Raw genomic sequence first — 21,250 nt, forward strand, 5'->3', positions numbered from 1 at the left:
ATAATAATAGAAGTGCTACCCTGGGAGGGGAAAAATAAATAAAGCAGGTCATAAAAGCAACTCGGTGCAAAAATCACATGAAAACAGGGACACCAGTAGATAAACGTGACAACAACAACAGGGTCTGCAGCATATTGCTCATATCATACAGGACACACACATCCGCTGGGTGAGGCACTTACACAGATATCATTATGTAATTCAGCAGCTTGTGCAGCATGCACACATATTGATAGACACAGGAAATGCTGTGCTCATGTGGTCTAAAGACATGTAAAGTACAGAGAGAATGGTGCAATTAAAGGGACAGTTCACCCAAAAATTGTATCCCCTTTAAATTGTTCCCAATGATTCATTTTACCTGCTGGAGTGTTTTTTTTTCCTCTTCCAACAAGCTTTATTGAGAAAATTAAAGGTTTTACAATTGCCATGAAAAACATCCGGCATAGCATGGTTACATCAATCATAAAAGTAACAAAATCAACTGATATTCAAAGTCCTGTGATGCATGATAAAACTGACCTCATGGATGCATCTCAATGGAACCAAATAGCTTGTGAAAGAAATTTTTTTTATTTTTTTTTCAAACCGTGTGGATTCAAAAAACCACTGAACAAATAAATGAATAGTCTATGCTACGCAACATAATTCTAGGGATATGAAGTCTTGCAAATACATATACGCTCAGATAGATAATTGTCAACAGGGTGAAGAATGTGTGGTAGGATCCAAGTTCCCAAGCACCCAAGAGAGGTGTTCCCTATATGATATCAAAAGTGATTATAATTAAATTAAGCAAGTGCTGGTGTCTCGCTTTTAGTCTTAGCTGGTCGGGGGAGTGATATGGTGTGTGTGTGTGTGTGAATGTATGTTTCCCAGAATAGCAACATGGCACAATAAAAGTCCATCCTGCTCGTGTTTTGGTAGTGGAATTTTTCTAGGGACAAGAGAAGCGTAACATTTTGTGACCAAGCTTTCTGAGTTGGTACACTGCGCTGTTTCCATAGTCTGGGGATTAGCTGTTTTGCTCCGCTTAACATAATATATAGTAAGACTTGTCTGTATTTACATTTGATCTTGGGTGGTTTATTAAATAGAAACGTTAAGGGATTGAAAGGGATGTCTACTGAGAGAGCCTTTTGGATTTCTCTATGGATGTCTCGCCAGAAGGGCTGGATTAAGGGGCAATCCCACCAAATATGCAGGAGTGTCCCATTTAGTTTGCAATCTCTCCAACATAGTGGGTCTGAGTGGGGATAAATCTTAGCAAGCCTACTAGGGTAGAGATACCATCTTTCCAAGAGTTTTAAATTTGTTTCTGTGATACTCATTGAAGAGGGTGCCTTTCCCATTTGCTGAAATATAGTTCCCCATGTTTCAGGGAACACCTGGAACCCCAGATCGGTTTCCCATGCTTTAGTATACTGAGGTAAATTTTTAGAGTGTAGGGCAGTTAGGATTTTGTAAATTTTAGAGAGGGTGCCCCTAACTGATTGTGTGGAGTGACATAGTGTCTCAAAAGGATTTAGGCTTCTTATCATGTTAGATTTGTCTTTGTGGCCGGAGAAAAAGTGGGATAGTTGCAGGTACTCGAACCATCTATCAAAGAGGTTTATATGCTTATCTCTTAAGACTGCTTTGTGTATGACCGTTCCCTTGTCTAGTACTAGGTGACATGGTAATCCCGCTGATAAAGTGTAGGGATCGTCCGTCCATTTCTGCGAAAGTGGAGGAAAGTCGTTGTTATGTAGTAAGGGGGTTAGTGGAGAGGGGATAGTGGATATGCCTCTGTGGGGGTGCGTGAGATGGTCCCAGGTAGAAAGTGTGTCCGATACTAGCGAGGGGGTAGAAGCTGGTAAGATCCTGTGTTGTCTATACATCCAACACATGGAGCCCAAACTTTTTGACTTAACTAGGTCGTGCTCAAGCTTTACCCATTCTTTGTCTGGGTTATTCTTGCACCAGTCGACCACTCTGGTTAACTGTGCTGCTTGCAGATACAACGAAAGGCTGGGTACACCCAATCCCCCATCATCCCTATTTCTATACATAGTGTTTTTGGCTATTCTGGGACGTCTATGTGCCCAGATAAAGTTATTTAAAGTGGATTGCGCGGAATGAATGAACTGTGAGGGTGGTTGTATGGGTAGTGTCTGAAACAAATATAAGAAACGGGGCAGAATGCTCATTTTTAAGGCTTGTATCCTCCCTAGCCATGAGAGGTATTTGTTTCGCCAAGCTCCCATGTCCAATTTTATAGAATCTAAAAGATGCTGGTGGTTTAAGCGGTATAGGGATTCTTTAGAGTTTGTTAGGTTTATTCCCAGGTACTTTATGGAGGTGTGCTTTGATCGAAACTGGTATCGGGTGGTAATCTGTTGGGAAGTCTGTTCAGTTATACCTACACCTAGGAATTCCGATTTCTGCATATTGATTTTGAAGTTGGAGAGGCTACTGTAGGTGTCTAGGACTGGCATTAGGGCCGCGAGGGACTGAAAGGGGGAGGTCAGTGAAAAAAGGATGTCGTCCGCGTAAAGTGTGGATTTATATTGAGTATCTGCTATGTGTATTCCATGGACCCCTTCCTCCTTCCTGACACCGGAGGCCAAAACCTCCATAGCCAAAACAAACAATATGGGGGATAAAGGGCAGCCCTGCCTCGTTCCGTTTAGTATTGGGAATGCTTCTGACAGTGTGTCGTTCAATTTGAGTCGGGCTTTCGGCAATCGGTATAAGGCAAAAAAATTTTCAATAAGTTTTTCACCCAGGCCAAATCGGTGCAATGTGGATCTAAGAAATACCCAGTCCAGCCTGTCGAAGGCCTTTTCGGCGTCGACGGCCAGAAAGATCGTAGGGATCTTTTGCGCCTGGGTATATTCAATTAAATCTAAGATTTTTGTGGTATTATCTCGTGCTTCCCTGCGGGGGACAAAGCCTACTTGATTTAAATGGATTAGTTGTGGGAGGACTTTATTTAGTCTGGAGGCTATAAGTTTTGCATAAAGCTTAATGTCCACATTCAGAAGCGAGATAGGGCGAAAATTAGAAGGGCTATCTGTGGGTTTGCCGGGTTTTGGGATCACTGAAATGTGTGCCTCCAGCATGGGAGGGAGGAAGGGGTGTTCCTGATCCACAGAGTTAAATAAAGTACATAAATGCGGTAATGGGGTAGTTGCAAACTTTTTGTAATAGGCGACTATAAACCCATCAGGGCCTGGGCTTTTTCCCGAGGGCATGTGTTTAAGGGTAGTCAAAAGTTCAATAATTGTAAAGGGCTCTTCCAGCTCAGACGCTTGGGCATCAGAGAGTCGTGGTAGAGGGGTATTTGAAAGGTATTCGTCTATAGCACCTCTGGTGTCTATGGGGCAATCGTGTTTTGAAATGTCGTAGAGTTTGGAATAGTATTCCTCAAATTGAGAGAGGATTTCAGGGGTGGTATTGAGTGCCTGATTTGTGGGAGTTTTAATCTGATGTATGTAGGTTTTGAGCTTTTTAAGCTTTAGGGAGCGTGCAAGTAGTTTTCCAGCCCTATTGCTCTCAAAATGAAATTTCTGTTTGGTTTTTAGGGCCAATGCGTTGGCTTCATTAATTTGTTGGTCATGGACTGCTTTCCTCGCCTTCATTAAATCATCTAGTATCTGGGGGGAAGAGGGATTTTGTTTGTGCTCAAATTCAAGTTTAGCTAATAGATCTGTGGATGTTTTGTATAACTGACGGGCTTTCTGTCTAATGTGTGCCTGGTGTTTTATGAGCTCCCCTCTAATGAAGCACTTACGGGCTTCCCACACAACGAAAGGGTCTGTCTCGGGTAAGGAATTAAATCGGAAGTACTCTTGTAGGAGTACAGTAAAATCAGGGGAGTGTAATAATTTCTCGTCCAGCTTCCACTGAAAGGAACTATTTGGTGCCGAGGGCCAGCTGAGTGTGGTCAGTACCGCAGAGTGGTCCGAGCACACAGTATGTGAGAGTCTGGAAGATAAAACATTAGTGAGTCCCCTCTGGTTTGTAAGGAGGTAGTCGATTCTGCTATAGGAGCTATGGGGAGCTGAGAAAAAGGTGTAATCCCTTTTATCAGGGTGCTTAAATCTCCAAATGTCGAACAACGTTTGTTCGAGCATGAGTTTCCAGAGTTGTTTAACCGTATGTTTGGAAGTTGCGGGTTTAGGGTTAGAGGAGTCTAAGTGTAGGTGGAGAGGGAGGTTAAGGTCACCTCCTAGATACAAGGCACCTATTGTGTGGTCCAAAATCTGCGCGAAGCATTTCCTAAAGAAAGGGAGCTGCCTGGTGTTAGGGGCATATATATTGACCAATGTCACTGGGGAGCCATATAATAGACCAGTCACGCATAGGAATCTGCCCTCTATGTCGGTGTGGGTATGAATAGGAGTAAAAGGAATGTGTCTACTTATAAGGATACTGACTCCATTACGTTTATGGTTATACGAGCTGTGGAAACATTGGGAGTAATGGCCTCCAAAGTATTTGGGTTCTTTATGTCTCAAGAAATGTGTCTCTTGTAAGAAGAGAATGTCCCCTCCCTTCCTACGTAAGTCCCTCATTGCCAATGAGCGTTTCTGTGCAGAGTTAAGACCCTTAGCATTCTGGCTTAATAGGGTCAGTTTTTTAACGTTTGTGCCCATTGTGGTGTTGCGTGTGGTGCTTGGAAGGTATAGGATATACGTGTTGGTGTATGGAGAGATGTGAGCGTACAGTACTGCAAAACAGAATTTATGTTTACCTGATAAATTACTTTCTCCAACGGTGTGTCCGGTCCACGGCGTCATCCTTACTTGTGGGGATATTCTCTTCCCCAACAGGAAATGGCAAAGAGCCCAGCAAAGCTGGTCACATGATCCCTCCTAGGCTCCGCCTACCCCAGTCATTCGACCGACGTTAAGGAGGAATATTTGCATAGGAGAAACCATATGAAACCGTGGTGACTGTAGTTAAAGAAAATAAATTATGAGACCTGATTAAAAAACCAGGGCGGGCCGTGGACCGGACACACCGTTGGAGAAAGTAATTTATCAGTTAAACATAAATTCTGTTTTCTCCAACATAGGTGTGTCCGGTCCACGGCGTCATCCTTACTTGTGGGAACCAATACCAAAGCTTTAGGACACGGATGATGGGAGGGAGCAAATCAGGTCACCTAGATGGAAGGCACCACGGCTTGCAAAACCTTTCTCCCAAAAATAGCCTCAGAAGAAGCAAAAGTATCAAACTTGTAAAATTTGGTAAAAGTGTGCAGTGAAGACCAAGTCGCTGCCCTACATATCTGATCAACAGAAGCCTCGTTCTTGAAGGCCCATGTGGAAGCCACAGCCCTAGTGGAATGAGCTGTGATTCTTTCGGGAGGCTGCCGTCCGGCAGTCTCGTAAGCCAATCTGATGATGCTTTTAATCCAAAAAGAGAGAGAGGTAGAAGTTGCTTTTTGACCTCTCCTTTTACCGGAATAAACAACAAACAAGGAAGATGTTTGTCTAAAATCCTTTGTAGCATCTAAATAGAATTTTAGAGCGCGAACAACATCCAAATTGTGCAACAAACGTTCCTTCTTCGAAACTGGTTTCGGACACAGAGAAGGTACGATAATCTCCTGGTTAATGTTTTTGTTAGAAACAACCTTTGGAAGAAAACCAGGTTTAGTACGTAAAACCACCTTATCTGCATGGAACACCAGATAAGGAGGAGAACACTGCAGAGCAGATAATTCTGAAACTCTTCTAGCAGAAGAAATTGCAACCAAAAACAAAACTTTCCAAGATAATAACTTAATATCAACGGAATGTAAGGGTTCAAACGGAACCCCCTGAAGAACTGAAAGAACTAAGTTGAGACTCCAAGGAGGAGTCAAAGGTTTGTAAACAGGCTTGATTCTAACCAGAGCCTGAACAAAGGCTTGAACATCTGGCACAGCTACCAGCTTTTTGTGAAGTAACACAGACAAGGCAGAAATCTGTCCCTTCAGGGAACTTGCAGATAATCCTTTTTCCAATCCTTCTTGAAGGAAGGATAGAATCTTAGGAATCTTAACCTTGTCCCAAGGGAATCCTTTAGATTCACACCAACAGATATATTTTTTCCAAATTTTGTGGTAAATCTTTCTAGTTACAGGCTTTCTGGCCTGAACAAGAGTATCGATAACAGAATCTGAGAACCCTCGCTTCGATAAGATCAAGCGTTCAATCTCCAAGCAGTCAGCTGGAGTGAGACCAGATTCGGATGTTCGAACGGACCTTGAACAAGAAGGTCTCGTCTCAAAGGTAGCTTCCATGGTGGAGCCGATGACATATTCACCAGATCTGCATACCAAGTCCTGCGTGGCCACGCAGGAGCTATCAAGATCACCGACGCCCTTTCCTGATTGATCCTGGCTACCAGCCTGGGGATGAGAGGAAACGGCGGGAATACATAAGCTAGTTTGAAGGTCCAAGGTGCTACTAGTGCATCCACTAGAGCCGCCTTGGGATCCCTGGATCTGGACCCGTAGCAAGGAACTTTGAAGTTCTGACGAGAGGCCATCAGATCCATGTCTGGAATGCCCCACAGTTGAGTGACTTGGGCAAAGATTTCCGGATGGAGTTCCCACTCCCCCGGATGCAATGTCCGACGACTCAGAAAATCCGCTTCCCAATTTTCCACTCCTGGGATGTGGATAGCAGACAGGTGGCAGGAGTGAGACTCCGCCCATAGAATGATTTTGGTCACTTCTTCCATCGCCAGGGAACTCCTTGTTCCCCCCTGATGGTTGATGTATGCAACAGTTGTCATGTTGTCTGATTGAAACCGTATGAACTTGGCCCTCGCTAGCTGAGGCCAAGCCTTGAGAGCATTGAATATCGCTCTCAGTTCCAGAATATTTATCGGTAGAAGAGATTCTTCCCGAGACCAAAGACCCTGAGCTTTCAGGGATCCCCAGACCGCGCCCCAGCCCATCAAACTGGCGTCGGTCGTGACAATGACCCACTCTGGTCTGCGGAAGGTCATCCCTTGTGACAGGTTGTCCAGGGACAGCCACCAACGGAGTGAGTCTCTGGTCCTCTGATTTACTTGTATCCTCGGAGACAAGTTTGTATAGTCCCCATTCCACTGACTGAGCATGCACAGTTGTAATGGTCTTAGATGAATGCGCGCAAAAGGAACTATGTCCATTGCCGCTACCATCAAACCTATCACTTCCATGCACTGCGCTATGGAAGGAAGAGGAACGGAATGAAGTATCCGACAAGAGTCTAGAAGTTTTGTTTTTCTGGCCTCTGTCAGAAAAATCCTCATTTCTAAGGAGTCTATTATTGTCCCCAAGAAGGGAACCCTTGTTGACGGAGATAGAGAACTCTTTTCCACGTTCACTTCCCATCCGTGAGATCTGAGAAAGGCCAGGACAATGTCCGTGTGAGCCTTTGTTTGAGGAAGGGACGACGCTTGAATCAGAATGTCGTCCAAGTAAGGTACTACAGCAATGCCCCTTGGTCTTAGCACAGCTAGAAGGGACCCTAGTACCTTTGTGAAAATCCTTGGAGCAGTGGCTAATCCGAAAGGAAGCGCCACGAACTGGTAATGCTTGTCCAGGAATGCGAACCTTAGGAACCGATGATGTTCCTTGTGGATAGGAATATGTAGATACGCATCCTTTAAATCCACCGTGGTCATGAATTGACCTTCCTGGATGGAAGGAAGAATTGTTCGAATGGTTTCCATTTTGAACGATGGAACCTTGAGAAACTTGTTTAAGATCTTGAGATCTAAGATTGGTCTGAACGTTCCCTCTTTTTTGGGAACTATGAACAGATTGGAGTAGAACCCCATCCCTTGTTCTCCTAATGGAACAGGATGAATCACTCCCATTTTTAACAGGTCTTCTACACAACGTAAGAATGCCTGTCTTTTTATGTGGTCTGAAGACAACTGAGACCTGTGGAACCTCCCCCTTGGGGGAAGCCCCTTGAATTCCAGAAGATAACTTTGGGAGACTATTTCTAGCGCCCAAGGATCCAGAACATCTCTTGCCCAAGCCGGAGCGAAGAGAGAGAGTCTGCCCCCCACCAGATCCGGTCCCGGATCGGGGGCCAACATTTCATGCTGTCTTGGTAGCAGTGGCAGGTTTCTTGGCCTGCTTTCCCTTGTTCCAGCCTTGCATTGGTCTCCAAGCTGGCTTGGCTTGAGAAGTATTACCCTCTTGCTTAGAGGACGTAGCACTTTGGGCTGGTCCGTTTCTACGAAAGGGACTAAAATTAGGTTTATTTTTGGCCTTGAAAGGCCGATCCTGAGGAAGGGCATGGCCCTTACCCCCAGTGATATCAGAGATAATCTCTTTCAAGTCAGGGCCAAACAGCGTTTTCCCCTTGAAAGGAATGTTAAGTAGCTTGTTCTTGGAAGACGCATCAGCTGACCAAGATTTCAACCAAAGCGCTCTGCGCGCCACAATAGCAAACCCAGAATTCTTAGCCGCTAACCTAGCCAATTGCAAAGTGGCGTCTAGGGTGAAAGAATTAGCCAATTTGAGAGCATTGATTCTGTCCATAATCTCCTCATAAGGAGGAGAATCACTATCGACCGCCTTTACCAGCTCATCGAACCAGAAACACGCGGCTGTAGTGACAGGGACAATGCATGAAATTGGTTGTAGAAGGTAACCCTGCTGAACAAACATCTTTTTAAGTAAACCTTCTAATTTTTTATCCATAGGATCTTTGAAAGCACAACTATCTTCTATGGGTATAGTGGTGCGTTTGTTTAAAGTGGAAACCGCTCCCTCGACCTTGGGGACTGTCTGCCATAAGTCCTTTCTGGGGTCGACCATAGGAAACAATTTTTTAAATATGGGGGGAGGGACGAAAGGAATACCGGGCCTTTCCCATTCTTTATTTACAATGTCCGCCACCCGCTTGGGTATAGGAAAAGCTTCTGGGAGCCCCGGGACCTCTAGGAACTTGTCCATTTTACATAGTTTCTCTGGGATGACCAACTTGTCACAATCATCCAGAGTGGATAATACCTCCTTAAGCAGAATGCGGAGATGTTCCAACTTAAATTTAAACGTAATCACATCAGGTTCAGCTTGTTGAGAAATGTTCCCTGAATCAGTAATTTCTCCCTCAGACAAAACCTCCCTGGCCCCATCAGACTGGTTTAGGGGCCCTTCAGAACCATTATTATCAGCGTCGTCATGCTCTTCAGTATCTAAAACAGAGCAGTCGCGCTTACGCTGATAAGTGTGCATTTTGGCTAAAATGTTTTTGACAGAATTATCCATTACAGCCGTTAATTGTTGCATAGTAAGGAGTATTGGCGCGCTAGATGTACTAGGGGCCTCCTGAGTGGGCAAGACTCGTGTAGACGAAGGAGGGAATGATGCAGTACCATGCTTACTCCCCTCACTTGAGGAATCATCTTGGGCATCATTGTCATTGTCACATAAATCACATTTATTTAAATGAGAAGGAACTCTGGCTTCCCCACATTCAGAACACAGTCTATCTGGTAGTTCAGACATGTTAAACAGGCATAAACTTGATAACAAAGTACAAAAAACGTTTTAAAATAAAACCGTTACTGTCACTTTAAATTTTAAACTGAACACACTTTATTACTGCAATTGCGAAAAAATATGAAGGAATTGCTCAAAATTCACCAAAATTTCACCACAGTGTCTTAAAGCCTTAAAAGTATTGCACCCCAAATTTGGAAGCTTTAACCCTTAAAATAACGGAACCGGAGCCGTTTTTAACTTTAACCCCTTTACAGTCCCTGGTGTCTGCTTTGCTGAGACCCAACCAAGCCCAAAGGGGAATACGATACCAAATGACGCCTTCAGAAAGTCTTTTCTATGTATCAGAGCTCCTCACACATGCGACTGCATGTCATGCCTCTCAAAAAAAAGTGCGCAACACCGGCGCGAAAATGAGGCTCTGCCTATGATTTGTGAAAGCCCCTAAAGAGAAAGGTGTCTAAAAAAGTGCCTGCCGATATAAACTTATCAAAATACCCAGATGAAATGATTCCTCAAGGCTAAATATGTGTTAATAATGAATCGATTTAGCCCAGAAAAAGTCTACAGTCTTAATAAGCCCTTGTGAAGCCCTTATTTACAATCTTAATAAACATGGCTTACCGGATCCCATAGGGAAAATGACAGCTTCCAGCATTACATCGTCTTGTTAGAATGTGTCATACCTCAAGCAGCAAGAGACTGCTCACTGTTCCCCCAACTGAAGTTAATTCCTCTCAACAGTCCTGTGTGGAACAGCCATGGATTTTAGTAACGGTTGCTAAAATCATTTTCCTCATACAAACAGAAATCTTCATCTCTTTTCTGTTTCTGAGTAAATAGTACATACCAGCACTATTTTAAAATAACAAACTCTTGATTGAATAATAAAAACTACAGTTAAACACTAAAAAACTCTAAGCCATCTCCGTGGAGATGTTGCCTGTACAACGGCAAAGAGAATGACTGGGGTAGGCGGAGCCTAGGAGGGATCATGTGACCAGCTTTGCTGGGCTCTTTGCCATTTCCTGTTGGGGAAGAGAATATCCCCACAAGTAAGGATGACGCCGTGGACCGGACACACCTATGTTGGAGAAATTAGGATTATTAAGGGAGCCCATGGGCCCGTAGCTCTGTTGCGTAGCAAGAAAAACCAAAGCAAAAATAAACAGTAGAACATACATTTTCTCATAGACAATCTATATACTAGTGAAGACATTTAACAAATGGTGTTAAAGAGGGGGAGTTCTAACCCGCTCCATAGTTAATGTTATACTTTCAAATCTAACTGTTGCTCAAATATGTAAAATTCCTGTTTCTGTTAGAGGTTATATAGGAATACAAAATAAAGACTTTCAAAAGAGAGAACAGGCAAAACAGATAAAGAAATCATTATAGATACAAACATGTGGTAATGTAAGATCATACATTACCCAAATGTCCATCTGAAAGTTCAAGCTATACTATTATCAAGTTGTGTAGGGTACAAATAGAACCAGATGAGAGGAGGCAGTTCAAATTGTGTCTTTAGAGGGCAAGCCAGAGGACCTGGCCTGCGATTTAGATTTGGATCTTGATGGTGCACTCTGCCAATCTCCAGAAGCAGATTTCGTGGGTCGCTTTCTGGGAGGTTCGGTGTGGTCATCTGAGGGGAGTCCTTCTGGAGGGTCAATTTCCAGAGCCATACAGAAGGCTCCAACTTCTTCCAGAGTCCTGCATACTAGCTTTCTGTTTCCATGCAGTACATATAGATGGAAGGGAAATCCCCATCTGTACAGGATTTTCTTCTGTCGGAGGAGTGAAGTCATAGGTGCAAGGTCTCTTCTTCTCTGTAGCGTCCGCTGAGACAGATCTTGATAAAATTGGAGAACGACCCCCCTGAATTTCACCGGTTGGTGTTTACGGGAGAGATTTAAAAGCTCTTCTTTTTCTCTGAATTCTTTGAATTTCATGATGATGTCCCTTGGGGGGGCCGTATCCGGGGGCTTTGGTCTAAGGGCTCTGTGGGCTTTGACCCAGGGTATATCTGTTGAGGGGGATGTGTTCTTAAGGTGGGCAAAAAGGGCAGGGAGATATAATGGGAAATCCTTAGGTAGTACTGACTCAGGAACACCTCTGATTCTTAGGTTTTTCCGACGGCTTCTCTGTTCTCCAGATCTTAGATTTTATCGAAGAGCTCTGCAATGAGGGATGTATGGTGATTTGTGGAGTCTTGTGTTGAATTAACCTCTTCTTGAAGGTGGTCTGTGAATTCTTCTAATGCCTCCACCCTGTTTCCAATCGAGTGGAGGTCTTGCTTGATTTCAGCAATCTCCTCTCGTATGCAGGAACGAATTATGTTGGCAATGTCTTGCTTAGATGCTAGCTCGGAGAGGATTGCGTTCGGGACAGGTGTGCTTTCCTCTGTGTCCTCCATTTCTGCTTGTGAGGTCTGGGTTCTTTTCAATGGTGACTTGTTAGCCCCCTCACCTATGGAAGTCTTTGAACTAGTGGGTGGAAAAAACTGAGCCACCATACTGTCTCTGTGGCTTTGAAGCTTGGGGGCTTTATTAGGTTTGACTGAACTTTTAGTGTTCATTTTCCCTCTTTAGCAGTAGGTTGATAAAAAAAAAACATATAAACTTCCCCCGGGGAGGAGTGATAGCGGGGAATTATATGCAGGGTTAGAGAGCTGCACTGTTGAAGAGGTTTAACAAGGCCACTGTAAATTAGGGTCAAGTGTTGGTGGTAGATATCCTTTGGATCGTGTACAAATCAAAGAGGAGAGCTGTCCTAGTTGCTAGCGTAATAGTTATACTAGCGAGCAGAGTGTTTGTGTTTGCCTCACAGGGTCAATCAGACCCCAGGGTGTGGGTCTATAAGGTAGTTTGCTCTCGTCAACTTAGGCTTCCCTTTCTGTATTAGGGCCTGCGTGCAGTACTGCGTGGGTCTTACCCGTTATATATTAGGCCTCCACAGCGATGTCTTCCGACTCTGGGAACTGCAGCGGTGTCTTATTTAGGGCATATCCATAATGAGTCTGAGTCCGGGCACCGCTCTGTGAGTGTGTCAGGTTTGTCACTATTGCCTCCTTCAATTGCTTTCCACTGAGCAGAGCCGTGCGTGTGAGCGTCTTCTGAACAGGCAAGCAGCTGGATCCGTTCCAGCTCAGGGGCCTAATTGCCGCCGAGTTGTTTCATGCGCCACGGGTGGTTAACATGATAGCACCCGACAAAAATAGTCTGAGTTCAGCTGAAAAAACGTTCCCTGTGTTCCCCAAGTGATAGGGTTTCACTGGGCTATAAATTGAATGCTGGAATTGGGGTTGATGTGGTTATTTTGAGCAGATCTATGGAGCTGGGTCTCAGAGCTCAGAAATTACACAGCCTCCATTGCTGCTGCTGGCTCCACCCACCCCCCCCCCCTGCTGGAGTGTTTTAAATTGTTTACAAGTAGCTCCTTTACCCCTATTTCTGGCATTTAAAATAACCGATTTAGCCTGTGGTATCCCAACCTATACTGAAAGTTTCTATACTGGAGTATATTCTATTGAATAGCCTAAGTAAACACAGCCAGTAGAAGAGATTACACTCTCAGTGGGCGGGCATGATAAGTAATAAAATTATAATTTTCCATTTTTTCTATCTAAGTATTGAGCTTTGGTTTTCTAGACAAATATAAGATAAGGAAGCAAGTGTGTGTACACAAAGTGATAACAAATATCTGATGTTACCTGAAGCTCAACCCATTGTAATAGGCTGTGGTTTAAAAGCACAAAATCAGATACTTCATATACAGAAATAAACCTGAAAATGCAATTTCTCATAAATGTTATACTCTGCAGCTGGTATAAGAAGTCATTAAAAATACATTCATATAAAACATTTTTTTTACAGTGTACTGTCCCTTTAATGTGTTTATTATTTCCCTTTGTCCTAGCAGTACTACAAACAGAAATCAATAGCAAGAACTGTAAACTGATTAAAGGGACATAAGAAAGCAATACCAGCATGCTTTTATGTGCTAGAGTATTTTAATATGGCACTATTGCTTGCACAGAACTGTGTGGTTATCACAGGCTGCCAGTCCTCTACTCGCTGCTGAGCCAATCAGGGACACCTTATGTGTATAGATGGCAATCCCCAAGAAGGGGGGGGGGGGTTAAAGTTGTGATCAAGCAATACTGCAATAATAGCAATTTAGGATATCTGAGCAGGTTATTGCTCTTTTATGCCCTTGAAGAAAAAGTACAGAAATAATAAACTGAACTCATGTTCCTGTTTTTATTATATATATATATAAACATGTTTCCTTGTTATCGTTTCAGAGGGGTTCCTTCTCCACCAGTAGAGCAGAAGCCGTTTCCTTATCAGTCAGTGAGGAAGTACAAAACCAATACTGCAGTATTAGTTACAATAATTTGAAATTATTTTTACTTCTCATTACGTCAGGCAATTCGTGTTTTCAATGCGTGTAAATGCTGCTTTTTCATATACGTGATAGAGTACAATGTCCCTTTCAATCTTATGTAACTAAAATTAATTAAACAAATTATTTACCTCTTTTGGAAGGTCTTTCTGCTACAGGAATCATCCTATATACCCTAAATGCATTGTTTCCTTTCTTCATACTTTTGTCTTTAACTTCTTCAATATCCGGCAGAGAGTTCATTGCACATCTGAAGTTTGCCTTCCATGTCTTGGGGTCAGGCTTGTCAATTCCAGGCTGATACTTTCCTGCCAAAACAAAAACAGAGAAAGTTGCTTGAAAATAACAGTCCAGAAAGCTCCAGCATACCACAGTGCACCTGTTTCTGCTTTCATTATTTATTTAAAGCTGAGATAATTGCCATGTGCACAACTCAAGGCCAATTACTGAGCCAATGCAAGCGGCAAGTGTCTTGCAACAGTATCCTGGGAATTAAAAGTCCTAGAATACTATGGACTTGCATGCCCCTTTAAAAATAAACATTCTGTTGTACTAATAAAAACTACAATTTGTTAGCGTTAAAAAAGCTAATTTCATAATCTATACCTGACCACTAACATGGACCAACAATCCATAGAACACCACTAGGCAAAGGAGGAAGCAACTTTCCCAAAGCAAATAATGGTGTTTGGAGAAAGGTTTGTGGGCCATCCTACTGGCAAAGAAACAACTACAAGAGGGAAAATCATCATTAACATAACTGCAAAAACATTTCACCTTTCCAACCACCTTAAGTGTGTGCCATAAGTAAATTACCTGAGAAAAGCAAATAATTGTGGGATTTGATTAATGGGTCCCATTTGGCAAGAAGATAAATGCTTACAAGGTATAGAATACTGTCTAATTCCCAGATTCCTAATTGCAGATGAAAAAAATACAAATAATATGTACTCCTTATGGGTTAAATCTTAAGCATTGGAAGATGGTGCTTAGTTCAAAATGGTTGAATCTAAGTGGATAAACCAGTGGGGTTGGCTATATTGCCACAGATTAACAGTTTATCACCAGAATACGGTTCAAAAACATAAATCATGCTTACCTGATCATTTAATTTCACATCGTGAGGAGGATAGTCCACGGCATCATTCATTACTTGTGGGAATTAAGAACCTGGCGACCAGGAGGAGGCAAAGACACCCCAGCCAGAGGCTTAAATACCTCCCCCACTCTCCTCATCCCCCAGTCATTCTGCCGAGGGAACAAGGGACAGTAGGAGAAATATCAGGGTATAAATGGTGCCAGAAGAACAAAACTAAATTTAGGTCCGCCTACCGGACAAAAGAGCGGGAGCGGTGGACTCTCCTCCCCACGATGGAAATGAAATTATGAGGTAAGCATAATTTATGTTTTCCATCTAAAAGGGGAGGAGAGTCCACGGCTTCATTCATTACTTGTGGGAAAACAAATACCCAAGCTCTAGAGGACACAATGAAAAACGGTAGGGTCAAAAGGAGGCAGACCCTATCCTGAGGGCACCACAGCCTGCAAAACCTTTCTCCCAAAAACTGCTTCTGACGAAGCAAAAACGTCAAATTTGTAAAACTTTGTAAAAGTATGTAAGGTGGACCAGGTAACCGCCTTACAAATCTGCTCCATAGAGGCCTCATTCTTGAAAGCCCAAGAAGAAGCCACAGCTCTAGATGAATGAGCTGTGATCCTCTGAGGAGGCTTATTTCCCGCTGTCTCGTAAGCCAAGCGAATCATGCTCCTCAACCAAAAGGACAAAGAAGTTGAAGAGGCTCTCTGCCCCTTGCATTTCCCTGAATACACTACAAAGAGAGATGTAGACTGTCTGAAATCCTTTGTAGTCTGAAGATAAAACTTCAAGGCTCGAATCACATCCAAATTATGAAGTAACCTAGAAGAGCTAGGACACAAAGAAGGAACAACTATTTCCTGATTGATGTTACAGTTAGACAAAACCTTGGGAAGAAATCCCAAACCAGTGTGAAAAACAAATTTTATGCTTACCTAATACATTTATTTATTTCTTTACACGATGAGTCCACGGATCATCATTAATTACAGTTGGGAATATCACTCCTGGCCAGCAGAAGGAGGCAAAGAGCACCACAGGAAACTGTTAAGTATCACTTCCCTTCCCACGACCCCAAGTCATTCGACCGAAGGAAAAGGAGAGAAAGGAAACACAAGGTGCAGAAGTGCCTGAAGTTTATATAAACAAACTGTCTGAAAAAACAGGGCGGGCCGTGGACTCATCGTGTCAAGAAAGATAGAAATTTATCAGGTAAGCATAAATGTTGTTTTCTTTCTATAAGCATAAATTTTGTTTTCTTTCTAACGACACGATGAGTCCACGGATCATCATTAATTACTGTTGGGAATCAATACCCAAGCTAGAGGACACAGATGATAAGGGAGGGCAAGACAGGTAACCTAAACAGAAGGCACCACTGCTTGCAAAATCTTTCTCCCAAAGAAACCTTAGCCGAGGCAAAAGTATTAAATTTGGAAAAAGAATACAGAGAAGACCAATTTGTAGCCTGCAAAAGTGTGCCACAGAAGTTTCATTTGTGGAAGCCCAGGAAGAGGAAACAGCCGTCGTAGCATGAGCTGTAATTCTCTCAGGAAGCTGCTGTCTAGCATTCTCATAAGACAACCAAAGTATACTTCTCAACCCAAGAAAAAGAGAAGAATGTGTAGCCTTCTGACCCTTGTGTTTCCCAGAGAAAAAAACAAGGCAGAATACCTGCGAAAAACCTTAGTTGCCTGCAAGAATTTTAAAGCATGCACAACATACAGGTTGTGTAACAAACGATCCTTATGAGAAGAAGGATTAGGACATAAAGAAGGAACAATAATTTGAAAATCTGCCCTTGGGAGGGAAACTTAGATTGGACTCCAAAAACATGGACTGACACTGCATAAAGAGGAAAAAAGGAAAATTTTCCTTTAGTCTTCCTCTCTTCACAAGTGGTAGAAAAAACCCTATATAGTCAGAGGATAATTCTACCAGACCGAGCCCAAACAAAGTCTTATCAATGAAAAAGAAACCACTAAAAGCGTGGATTTGGAGTAAACATAAAAATTGAAAAGGCTTCTCAGCTGACCAAAATGTCAGTCACAATGCCCGGCGGGCTAGCACAGTAAGTCTAATAAGACAAGGCATTGCTCTAAACGGAGCAGCTACCCATATAGGGATCGAAGTTCTCTGAGCCTAGTAGAAAAGCTCCCTTCTACTCAGGGCACCGTGCATTATAATGGGGTCAGTGACAAAAAAAACCCTTAAAGGACAGGAGACAGGGAGATGGAATCCCTATCTTCTCCTGTGACAATATCCCAGGCACGTCCGGGAAACACCTCATAGGAAGGAACATCATTGAATTGACAAAGTTCACATAACTCTCAAAGGTTAACGACGACAAAGGATAAATGTCGTCCAAGTAGCCAAAACCTCCTTTAAAACTACACAAGGTGATCAAGCATACATCTGAATGATAGGACTTCAGAGTCAGATGAAGGAATTAAAATTGTCCAAATCTAAAAATTCACCCTCAGAAACCTACCGGCGAAAAACTCCTCACCAGCACAGGAGAGAGAGAGCCACCAGCATAGTAAAATATGGAGCAGAAACCTTACAATCTGAAATATAACAAATCCTCTTGCATATTTCCTGAAATAAGAAAACAAAAAAGAAGACAAAACCTCAGATATTGCCGAGTATACCTGAGCTGCAAAATCTGGAAGCAAAGATACTCCTCCTGAAGATTTAGAGGAACCGCAGGGCACTGCATGGGACGCCAAAAAGGCTTGGGACATAAAAGGAGAAAGCTGTGGCATTGACTAAACAGCATCATCCTGGGAGAAATAAGGCTCATATTGAACAGTACCATCAAAAGTTCAACTGACAAGGTGGTCTAAAACTGTCTAACTTTCTTCTTAGAGGAAAAAACTCCAGAAAAGAAGCACTTTATTTCTATAAAAAAAAAAATCAGGGGCTACCGACACATCCTCCTCGTTAGCTTAAGCAGGAGGGCAATTTGTGTAGTGGTAGGAAGGACAGAAACCTATCTGAAATTTCTAATGTTCCTTTTGCGAATTCCCTTAAGTATAGGAAAAACAGAAAAAGCCACTGATACCACAAAAGATACCTGGGCAGCAATTCTGCAAGCAAGAAAAACTCCTCCAGGAGATTGAGAGAAACCGCAGGACACTGCATGTGATGCCATAAAAACCTGGGACGTTGGAGGAGAGCTGTGGCATTGCCTAAACAGCATCACCCTGAAAGATATGAGGCTAGCTTAAAATCAGCTTCAAATTCTCTTACACTGTCACTTTAAGTGTATGGATAATTGCCAAATAACAGGATAATATATTTATATAGGAGCAGATCTCTGTTCTCCTGTAGCATAAACATGAAAGAAAATTCTTTAATGATAAAAAACTTATAAATGATTGCATGTACATAGAGGAATTCCTTTACTCCTGTAACATTCAAAATCAGTCAAATCCTCTTTTCCCTTCATAAAACCATGACTTATAGGGACAAGAATTAAAAAGACTTCCAAATATAGAAGTCTCCACTTAAGACTGCTGGCAATGTTTAACAAAAACATAAATATTATTGGGGCATTTATGTTTCTCATGAGCGATAAACACAGTTGTAGATAATCAGACTACCATGACAGTATAAGACTGTATACAAGCCCGCGGCACCGTTCTCAGCCTGAGAAGGAACCGGGTTGCATGGTCGTCAGAAAAACAAAAAATACAGGTACAAAACATGGCGCCGCTCGGTTCCCGACTGACCAAGAAGGAGGTGGCGCCAAAACTGTTAAGCAAATGTGCAGCAGAAATTAACACTGCGCGCTAATACACAGAAAATTTCTCATGCGAGATACAAGCGTTACTCGCTATTTACTGAGAAATAAAGTACCAAAGCTGCTTGTTATCAAAACCTCTAGGTCTATTCTGAAGTTAAGTAAGGACCTAGAGGTTCAGAAATCCGGTTCACAGTAAAAATAATAAACAGGACACCTCGCTGCAACATAAGAGAATCCTAAAATTTATATCCGCTTATACCAAAAACAAGCCTCATGCAGCTGTTAACCCCTTCAACACCATTAAAGAGGGAACAGTGTCTCTCACATCTCACATTAAGTGCCTGCACACTGCCATGAGTAATATCCTAGCAGGATATATTTTGTTCCCATAAAATTTGCAGGAGTCTATAAAGTGCACCATATCCCTCCTTAGAAGACAAAAGGGCACTTACCTGCATCGGGCCATCCGGCAGCTGGACAGCTCACTAGATTCGAGAGGCATTCTCCCTCACATGGATCTGTGAAAAAAGAAAGACTGAATAATCTTACTCAGGCTTTCAAGTTAGGGCAGCAACAATTATTTGGGAGGCACAGTGAGGATTATACCCTACAAGTTCCCAATTGCTTAAAAGCCACCACTGCTCTACTGAAGAGACTAACATGGGCTACAGCTAAACCCCAGGAGGAAGCAGGACAATCTTGCTCTGCTTCAAAATAATAAAATCTTGATTGAAGAATCTTCTTTCAGACACCTAAACTTTACAACCTCCTTGCTCTTAACGTAGGCAAAGAGAATGACTGGGGGTTGCGGGAAGTGAAGTGATACTTAACAGTTTCCTGTGGTGCTCTTTGCCTCCTCCTGCTGGCCAGGAGTGATATTTCCAACAGTAATTAATGATGATCCGTGGACTCATCGTGTCATTAGAAACATAAATTATGCTTACCTGATCATTTTCTTTCCATCATGGGGAAGAGTCCACAGATTCATCATTACTTGTGGGAATTAAGAACCTGGCCACCAGGAGGAGGCAAAGACACCCAGCAAAAAGGCTTAAATACCTCCCCCACTCCCATCATCCCCCAGTCATTCTGCCAAGGGAACAAGGAACAGTAGGAGAAATATCAGGGTATAAACAGTGCCAGAAGAACAAAACTAAATTAAGGTCCGCCTACCGGAGAAACGGGCGGGCGCCGGACTCTCCTCCCCACGATGGAAATTAAATTATCAGGTAAGAATAATTTATGTTTTCCATCTAAAGGGGAGGAGAGTCCACGGCTTCATTCATTACTTGTGAGAGACAAATACCCACGCTCTAGAGGACAAAGCCTACAAAACCTTTCTCCCAAAAACTGCTTCTGCCGAAGCAAAAATGTAAAATTTGTAAAATTTAGTAAAAGTATGTAAGGAAGACCAGGTAGCCGCCTTACAAATCTGCTCCATAGAGGCCTCATTCTTGAAAGCCCAAGAAGAAGCCACAGCTCTAGATGAATGAGCTGTGATCCTCTGAGGAGGCTTATTTCCCGCTGTCTCGTAAGCCAAGCGAATCATGCTCCTCAACCAAAAGGACAAAGAAGTTGAAGAGGCTCTCTGCCCCTTGCATTTCCCTGAATACACTACAAAGAGAGATGTAGACTGTCTGAAATCCTTTGTAGTCTGAAGATAAAACTTCAAGGCTCGAATCACATCCAAATTATGAAGTAACCTAGAAGAGCTAGGACACAAAGAAGGAACAACTATTTCCTGATTGATGTTACAATTAGACAAAACCTTGGGAAGAAATCCCAAACCAGTGTGAAAAACTAATTTTATGCTTACCTGATAAATTTATTTATTTCTTTACACGATGAGTCCACGGATCATCATTAAGTTCAGTTGGGAATATCACTCCTGGCCAGCAGAAGGAGGCAAAGAGCACCACAGCTCTAGTTGAATGAGCCGTGATCCTCTAAGGAAGCTTATTTCCAGCTGACTCGTAGGCCAAGTGAATCATGCTCCTCAACCAAAAGGACAAAGAAGTTGAAAAGGCTCTCTGCCCCTTGCGTTTCCCTGAATACACTACAAAAAGAGATGTAGTTTGTCTGAAATCCTTTGTAGCCTGAAGATAAAACTTCAGGGCTTGAACCACATCCAAATTATGAAGTAACCTCTCCTTAGGGGAAAAAGGTTTAGGACACAAAGAAGGTACAACTATTTCCTGATTGATGTTACGGTTAGACAGAACCTTGGGAAGAAATCCCAAACCAGTGCGAAGAACAGCCTTATCAGTGTGAAAAACCAGATAAGGAGGCTCACATTGCAATGCCACCAACTCAGATAGAACCTTCCAAGAAAGAATCTTAATGTCAATAGGGTGCATAGGTTCAAACTGATCCCTCTGCAACACCTTAAGAACCAAGTTCAAGCTCCAGGGTGGAGCAGAATGTCTAAAGATAGGCCTGATTCTAGACAGAGCCTGAACAAAAGACTGAATAATAGGAAGCTCTGCAAGCCTCTTGTCCAACAAAACAG

At 42.7% G+C, this 21,250-nt stretch overlaps 1 protein-coding gene across 1 annotated transcript in view; it reads right to left on the reverse strand.

The window, feature by feature from the left end:
- IRF2 (interferon regulatory factor 2) overlaps window positions 1-21,250 on the reverse strand; it is a gene marked incomplete in the record, with an annotated part of 386,799 nt that overhangs the window by 209,501 nt on the left and 156,048 nt on the right. Inside the window, 1 exon segment of the mRNA XM_053703873.1 lies at window positions 14,029-14,205. Coding sequence (XP_053559848.1) covers window positions 14,029-14,205 — 177 coding nt within the window.

The sequence above is a fragment of the Bombina bombina genome, chromosome 2 (genome assembly GCF_027579735.1).
Source record: "Bombina bombina isolate aBomBom1 chromosome 2, aBomBom1.pri, whole genome shotgun sequence".
Taxonomy (NCBI): Eukaryota; Metazoa; Chordata; class Amphibia; order Anura; family Bombinatoridae; genus Bombina; species Bombina bombina.